The sequence below is a fragment of the Helicoverpa armigera genome, chromosome 20 (assembly GCF_030705265.1).
Source record: "Helicoverpa armigera isolate CAAS_96S chromosome 20, ASM3070526v1, whole genome shotgun sequence".
Taxonomy (NCBI): domain Eukaryota; kingdom Metazoa; phylum Arthropoda; class Insecta; order Lepidoptera; family Noctuidae; genus Helicoverpa; species Helicoverpa armigera.
In genome coordinates this window covers 4,262,667-4,271,497 of record NC_087139.1, presented here as the reverse complement: position 1 = coordinate 4,271,497, position 8,831 = coordinate 4,262,667, and the positions used below count along the sequence as shown (strand labels likewise).

The 8,831-nt window shown below is 38.7% G+C and overlaps 1 protein-coding gene across 5 annotated transcripts in view; it reads left to right on the top strand.

The window, feature by feature from the left end:
- Window positions 1-1,652: 1,652 nt before the first annotated feature.
- LOC110380431 (sodium/potassium-transporting ATPase subunit alpha) overlaps window positions 1,653-8,831 on the top strand; it is a 40,857-nt gene continuing 33,678 nt past the window's right edge. For 2 of the 5 annotated variants that reach the window (XM_021340408.3, XM_021340407.3), the window contains exon 1: window positions 1,670-1,806. In XM_021340408.3, coding sequence (XP_021196083.1) covers window positions 1,783-1,806 — 24 coding nt within the window. In that variant the 5' untranslated portion in view covers window positions 1,670-1,782. Of the gene's footprint in view, window positions 1,807-8,831 lie in introns of all 5 variants that reach the window. The other 3 variants (XM_021340413.3, XM_021340417.3, XM_021340409.3) reach the window with 3 other exon arrangements.

The window sequence follows — 8,831 nt, the reverse complement described above, 5'->3', positions numbered from 1 at the left end:
CTGTCAGCTCATACTAGGTACAAATGTAGCTAATGCTTATTTTACCTACTCTATGACCTTACTGAGCAAGGGCTTTTACTTCACCACCATGCGGACAGCTCTGAGGACTCGGTGGAGCAGCACAGTCCAGGTGTGCACTGCCTGGGAAGGGTACCGCCGTGTTGTCGTCGAGGCAATAGGCAGCGGCGACCTTTCGCGTCCTTCCCTGGTTCAAGCCATGGTCCGGAGCAAGAGGGAATGGGAAGCCGTCGCCTCCTTCTGCGAAGCAGTCATGCTCGAGAAGGAGACGGCGGAGCGACTGCGAGTAGCACCTCTCATCCCAGCCGCAGTAGTGGACCAGGAAGACACCACGGACGCCAAGGGTCGAGAGACGACTCCCGGCCACCGTAGACGTCGGTCTGTGGGCGGTGAGTTCGGGTGATAGACAACAGACCCGTGTCAGCGGCGCGCGTTGTTCCACGGGCTCCTCAGGGAGATGTCAGCAACCCCGGTGGGGCCCAACAGGGCCAAGGCCTGCCTGGGCCGCGGGATTGTTCGAAAGAGTTACCGCGACCCTGGTCCATAAAACGCCTTCTAAAAACATGGGTTTTAGACAGAAAGAGTCTGTCATTTGATGATTTGCCATAAAAAAGGGCTTTCACTTCAATGAAAAATATATTTTTTCTCCTGAATAGACATCTTCCTCTTCGAGTTCGCAGATTTTCATGTCATTCATTACGAGACTCAACCACCACGGTTTCGGCCTGCCTTTGCGTCTTTGACCGGGTATATTGAGATTGAGTATCACATTCACACTGCCGATGTCATCAGGCGTCACTCCTTTTTACATGTCCGTACCATCGCAGCCGTTTCTCTTGCATTTTGTCGGTGACATCGCGCACGGATAGTACTGACATGTTTTTTGTTACAGCCCACGTCACAAAAAACGTTTACCACCTTATACTTTGCATATTTATTTAGTTTTTGCTTTAAGATTACCCAATCTTATTGTTATAATAACACATTAAAAAAAAAATACAAAAATTACCGTTTTACCGGTTTACCGGTAAAAATATTTTTATTACCGAATTTTTACCGGTAATTTTTGTTTTACCGAAATTGCATGCCCTACTCCCAATACCATGCACTCTCAATACCTTGTCTATAAAATAAACTAGATTTTATGAAAATTAACTATGTCTGTTTAAGCTTAAAGCTTTAGCAACAAAAGGCACTGACATGGTTACACGACAACTGCATATTAGGTATGCAAGATTCATAAATGTGGGGCATTATGTAACTATACCAAGTATTCAACGGCTACACCGAAACACTAACTGTTCATTATCGACATATGATTTCAGTATGCGGTCGGTAGTACCTATATAAAAATAAAGTCTGCATCTATTGAACATGCCTTAGAAAATTTATCATATATAAATTATGGTTTGAGAAACAAAACAGAAAACTCTAGTACGATAAGCTAAGGCTTAAAACTTTTGAAGGGACAAAAATATTATTACAATCATTGGCGTATCTCATAATTTAGTGTGGTATTTGTTTACCGGTACCGTAACATTCAGGCTATCTATCGTATCATTTATGGCTGATTCTAATGATGAATACATAGTAACTTTTATATTATTGTGACTCAGGTAACATATTAATTACGAATTATTTTCGAAGTACAGGGGAAAAAGAAGTACAAAAAGTATTATTTTCTCTGAGAGTATCCGAACTCATCCAGAAACCTTGTTATCGATTTTTGTAGAAACGTCAAACTAATTTGTTTGTGTGTGAAAGATGGCGTCAAAGGAGTCCCTGGACGTGAGTATTAATTATTTTCTTTGGATTTTCACTTCCGTTTTGAGTTTGATTGAGTCTAGATAACATTCAATATACTAGGGAATATTGTTAGCAGAAACTTGCATTGATCGATGCCTTTAAATCAGAACTAGTAACTGTAGAAGACCACGCCCCTGCCGTTGGTTTCGTTTTTAATTTGTATTTGGTCGTTTTTATAGAATTATTTGATTTCATGTAAAGAATAACGTATGAATTTAACGCACAATACTTTAACAATACATCTTTTAGTCAATGAGTTTACAATTTAGATATTTTTAATTCATGATTAGTTCTAAACTTTAATTATGCATTAGGAAAACAAACCGGCGTACAGTAGGTACGTATACAAATTACAAATTGGGGAGTTACCTGCCAAAACAGGTTTCTCATAATACTTAATTTATTAAATAATTTAGGATCACAGTAATACTGAGCATTTTATTATCTAATTAGAAAAAAAAGTCTCATTGCAGTAGTATTGAACAAAGGTTTTTATTACATTACCTGGTACTTATTGAGTAGGTACCTACACAATCCAGAAACTTATCAAAAAAAATATGCAACTACTCTAGTAGAGAATATAGTCACCATAACCAGTATATTACATGAGTAATTTCAATTTCACTAACAATGAAAATTCAGCGAACCCCAACATAGTTGGGAAAAGAGCTCGGAGGATGATCAATATCAGCTGATATAGATAAGGGTCTGTCTGGATTAGTACTACTGAGTCTAACTCTTAATTAAATTGATCATAATATGTTATGTGACAATGTAGCAGCTAACTCTTACTCATGATTTTCTGAAAATGATGATTCTGAAATAACCGAACAGAAATCTGAGCTTTGTACCCCTTACCGCATGCATAGCCATATATGGATGCCAAACTTTATGATTTTCTTTCAGATGATTTTATACATATAGGTACTGAAAAGAAATCTTCAGCGTCTGTATATGGCTTTGTTTGCAGTAAGGCTTTAAGTAGAAAATTATCTGTTCTATTGGATGATCAGTAAGACATCTCAGAAGGACCTCATCACCATCATGATCTTCAAGACTCATCTACAGTCCAACAACTTGAATTTCCATGTGGTTTTCCATTGTTTTGTAATTTTATATTTCCCACTGAATTACTATATTTATATTTTAGGAGATTCTAGACTTGACTAGTACTATGTTGATAATTTTATCGCAACATCGTCCTAGAATGTCTAGATTTAACTCTTACAGTACATTATCACATGCAGGAAAATGGGTGTGGTCATCAGGTACTCAATAGATAGTCCCTTTAAAATCTGAATTTTACAGCAATATTTTATAACGCCTGCAATAAAGCAATCATTTCAGCCTCGAAATATTTATGTTGTGCTTTGACTTGTAGCCGTATTTCTGATGAATACTTGATTACTTTATTTATTTATAACCGACTTCCCAAAAAGGATGAGGTTATAAATTCGGATATTTTTTTATTTATTTTTGTTTGCCCTCTCAGTCGTTTTCTGGAAAGCTACTTACAATAACAGTCCAATTTACTATGTACAATGGTATATCATATCACTGTAGTTTTAATCCTATAACTTAGAAAATGAAATGCCGAGGTTTCAATAGTTGCCAGTAGAGGGGTCCTTTCTCCTTTGTTCTTCTTCCACTGACTGATGAAACATCGCAAAAGTGCGGGAGTGCAGCCTTGCGTGGTGTTTAACGCGGTTCGATAACGGCCGCCTCGCCAATTGAGCGCATCCGCATTTGTGTCAAAGGACACAGCACGCGCTCCAAGACGAGCTCATCTTCATCCAAGGTTACCAACACATCCGTAGGCGAAATACTCCACTGGATACCCACGTACGCTAGCTTTATAGCGGAAAAATACCGGCGAAATTTTGCTCTGCCCCTCATATAGCATGACCTCACGTATCCTATTCCTTATTTAATATAGGTTCTCTTGTTGTTTTCATGTTGTTATACAGTTACTAAGTGATGTTATTAATCAAGTCTGTTGCACCCAAAACCTAATACCATAAAATAATTATTAATTCAGTTGTTCCGGCCCCAACTGAACAATTTGTTATAGCGAGACTGTGACACAGAGGAGCTCTATCCTGATAGATTAATAGTATAAATCACTCATTCAATGTCTAGTACATACTACGAGATTTGCAAATTGTAAAGTAAGGTTACTTCCTCATGTGAATGAATTGATGGACACTAACCAGGGATCGCCGGCTAACATATGAATAGTTGGCCTTCCACACCCGTACCAACATTGTGCCATTCGCATTATGGCTTATGAATGAGTGCGCCTGAATAGTCCGTGCGTCTCATTTTTCAGCATCATTAGTGGACGTACTCTCCTATTCAAAAGATTTTCCCGCACATCGTTTCATGCTCGGTGGTACTGGAAATATATTTCCCCCAGCGCGGCTACTTCCACCAACTTGTAATCTATTGTACCCCATTCCAGTTAGCGCATAAGTTTCGCCTAATTCCGAAAGTTTTCCTGCCCCACATATAACACAGATCTCGACTCGTATCTTTTAGCGCCCGTAATAGGCAGTCGGCTGTGAAATTAGAAAACAGCCTTGCGAATATGGGGCACGTCAAAACGGAAACCCTTTTAGAGATAACTCGATTCAATTCTCAGAGATCTCCAGAGTAAGTTCATTAGATGCAAACCCGTTCAGAGGCAGTGTGAATTGCACGTGCCAGGAGAATTTCCATTTACAGCCCCGCCCTTAACTGTTTGATGGCGAATCAGTGCTCTGAGTATTTACGACGAATGTCATATATCACACTTGCAGTCGTCTGAGAGCTCGTCTACAACAGGCTAACTATAGAGTGAGGCTAAGGTCCTGCACGATGCTGACGCAAGTAGCCGCACTTCCCGCAGGATGTCGGGAATGAGAGCGTGTCCTCATAACTCCTGTGCTGTCGTGGGTGGCGTTCGTCGTAGACATTGTGTAACTCCTTGTCCTAATGAGGATATTATTCAGGAGTATCTAAACATTTGCACAGAAACGCCGCGCGCCTTTTGTAATGCTTTAATTACATCGCTGACGGCGGCCACCTCGTTAGTTCTCGACGAAATAACAGACAGATTGTTCCATTAATTAAATTGAATCATCAGTGGCTGATAAATACGTCTTGTCATTTATCTTACAAAAGATTTGTTATTGCGAATACTGTATAATTTTGTAAATTAAGTTTTCTTAATTTACACAAAGCGTTGCAAATCTTTATCAGCACTTTGGCGGACATAAGAACAACTACTAGGTACGTACTAAGTAGTTTGGCAATTAGTTTAACATATCTGGCTCGATAATATCGGACCGTAATTCTGTATTCAATATAGGCCTTCTGAAAAAGAAGAGAAGGAAAGCTTGGCATTGTTCAGTAAATTGCGTTACTCGCCGAAATATTCGCTGCTTATTATTTTTCGTACATAGCCTGAGGACTATCCGGAGCGATGTCGACTTCAGAATATCGCCGGCGAGGCGTGAATATTTATCTCGGTTCCAAGCCCGTCGAACGTTGTTACTGGCAACATAATGACCGCCACTTTAGGGTGAAATCTCTTTCGACGGGAATTTTCTTCGACCGAGAAACTTTTTAATACTGAAGGTCACGCTGCTAAGTTGTTAAATATTTCATAAGGGATTGTTGGAATTTACTTAATACGTAGGTATATTTAGACGTCTGAACCAGTTAGCAACAGAAACAGTCTAGCTATTACTTTTAAAAGGGTAGCAAAGCACTGAAGCTGTTACGGGCGTGGCTAACAGCTTGTATTTGTTACATAAGCTTCGCGGCGTACGTATGTATCGGAACTTATAAATTTTGCAGTTATGTAGAATTATAAAGGGTAGACGTTGCGTGCGCTAACCTGGCCGCGATAAGTTGCCCCACGACAAAGAATATTTTGCAAAGTATACTGAGGCCACTGGCAGGGGAATAGGCTCGTAATGGGGCGCACACAGTAGGTACTAGGTAGTGCTTCGTTATGACAGATAGGGATCTAGAAAACCCGATAGTTGTCGTACGCCTAGCAACAAAGCTCACGTGATTCATGCCATTTTAATTTAATGGGAAACTCCTTTAGAAGTTGCATTGTCGGTAATTCATTTAAGTTGCTTCATTACAGTATTTAATTCCTTAGCCTTAATGAGTATGGCTAAGTAATCTATTGTAATAATGTCGGCACCTGCCCAATTTTAATTAAGCTTAAGTTTCTAATTACTTACGAAATCAATACAGGGCAATGACTTCCCTTATTTTCATGGAAGGAAATATACGATGCCTTATTTTTATTTATCGTGTTTTATAAGTATAAACTTGCCAATATGTATGTACGTAGTAAGCATGTCTACGAGAAAAATACGCCCAACTTACGTCGTAAAAGCGCTTTTATTACCCGGTTTATCTAATATTTTCTCCTTTCTTCTCTTACTGCGTTCAGGTATCTTACATTAACTGTTCGCTCGATATCGTCAAGGACTGTACCTACGTACGTGAAGCCAGTTAGAATTGATTAGTATTTCAAAGGTGCTGGCTTTCGTGATGTGCCAACATTAACCAAGAATTTCTATGAGAATTAAAAACGGTAATATATGCCGACTTTATTTATTCTAGTCGCTGAATGTGGTTCAAAGATGTCTTCGACTATTTTTGGTGTCGGTGAAACCAAGGATATCAAAGCTCGTTTCGTAATAGGACGATGAGCCTTGATGCTAGTGTAGTTTTAATGCTAATTTAAGTTATATTTGCGTACACAGCTTTACGTAACAAACTAAGAAAAGAAAAAAAAGAAACAGTGTATATCTACTGCGGCTAATAAGCTTACCAAATTCGCTGTAAGATTTTCTGAGACTCTAAGTAGATAGCATCATTTTTCGCGCAAAATTCAGCATCTCTTTCGTGGCTCCTCAGAGATAACGTTTTGTGAGAGCAACTCATAGCCGGGAATATCACCTTTTGTTAACGTTAAGATATGGTCTTCGGATGTAACCGTCTTTTCCACGGTAATGGCATCTTACATATTTTTCTAGAAGGTCAAAGGGACAAAACTGATAATTTTGTTACGTGGACACACAGTACAAAAAATAGATTTTCTCTACTAAGCTTTTTAAGGCACTTCAGTAATCGATTTTGTGGGAATGTCAGCAACAAACTTCTAACTTTCGACCAGAACCAATGCTTTTACTGAAAAAAAAAAAGAACCGGAACGTTCGATATCGGTTGTTTTATTTTTGCCGTCTCGTAATATCCTTCCTTTACTTTCTGAAATGGCGAAGTCTTCATCTGCCCAGCTTGACTTTGTATAGGATTACCACGATAAAAGTCTTGTTCGGAAATGTCTAAAGCTTTTTTATTTCGTACAACTCAACTGAAGCGAAAAATGTTCGATCATTCAGACGATGATAGCCGCGATCGTTTGTATCGATTCTTTCATCGTATCTCAAAGGCCTGCTTCTAAAAAGTCTCGTATTCATTAAAAAGCCGTTTACTTTTAAGTTCATCTTGATATCTTTATCGATCGACTTGAAATCTGAGATAATTTTAGTGTTAAAATATTTTCAACAAGGCGTGACTAAATATTTCCTTCCTAAACTATTTATTATGTATCATCTGCGAAGAAAATATAAAAAAAAAATAGATGAGATCTCCCAATATTTTACGCCACATGTCTATTTCCACACAAACTGACTGAAGTGCAATAGAGTGTAGATAATCCAATTTCTGTCACCCACGTAATGCCGCAGAAAGATAAAGTTCGGCTTGAAAGCTTTCATCTATTATGAGGAAACATTTTCCATGACGACAAATTCACAAAAGACATTTAAAAAGTAGTTTAAAAACTAGATCGGCAATCCATATAAGACCTGATTTAAATCGAGGCAACTTATTTCTGTAATGTAACAAAGCACACGCTACGGTTTTCCCGGGCAGTTAACTTGGTGCATTGGTCGCTAAAGAGGTCGCCATCGATCCGCCCAGGTCGAGCTGCAAGTTTCATAACTTAGATGCACTGGCGCCAAATTGTTACCAATTTCTGTTTACGCGTTTCAAAAGCCGAGCCTTAGGAATAAGCACGTTTGAACTGCTTCCAACTTTTATGAGAGTCATTAATAATTATGACGAAATGTTGTTGTTTGGACTTGTTATCTCTATTTTAATTAGGTTGTGAATAATTCTGTTTACTCGTTCCTTTTTTAGTCTTCCTTTTTTGGCTTTCTATAGCAGTCGTAGTAAAATTATATTGTTAGTATTTTTCCAGCTCCATTTCGCAATCGATGGCTTACGTAACAATGATAACGAAGTCGGTCCCACATTGTATCATCCATTATTCATATAAATCGTGCCTCGTACAGGGGATGAAGGAACTGGTCAATGGTCATGCGTCAACTAATGAGCACTCAACCAGTTCCGTTCCTGAAGCGAAGCTGTTACTGGCAACCAGCCAAGAAAATACTCGTACTAGTGTGAAGCATTAGTATAAGTTAATCTCGAATAACGATACTAGCAATTCATTTATTGGAGCTTGTTTTTAACAAGAGATTAGCACATAGTAATTATTTTCGCACGGTGTGGTATTAAGTGCGGCAGACTGAATTACTGCTACTACTTCTGATATATAAAGGCGCTCGTAAACTAAATCGATAGAAGTATTCCGATTACGGATTATGTGCACTAATGTGCAGACACTCTTGGTTTTTGCCTCCTTTTGGTTATCTCGGAAACTCTTATCTGAAAGCTCTTTTACTTAAGAGGTCAGTACTGTGACGAAACTGAAGAAGAATGTATTATAGTGAAGGTTTCGCCTTAACACATAAAGTAGATATTACCTACTTTAGGATATTCTAGAGCGCTCGTGTAGCGCGATGCACGTCACTTCTGACCTCTTAGGTGATTTACTGCAAATTGTCAGTGTTCAGTCTGGCACGCGACTTATGCACTTAGTATTATAGTGGTTTCATAAGAATATCAGCTGTCATGAAGATCATTTTACAAGC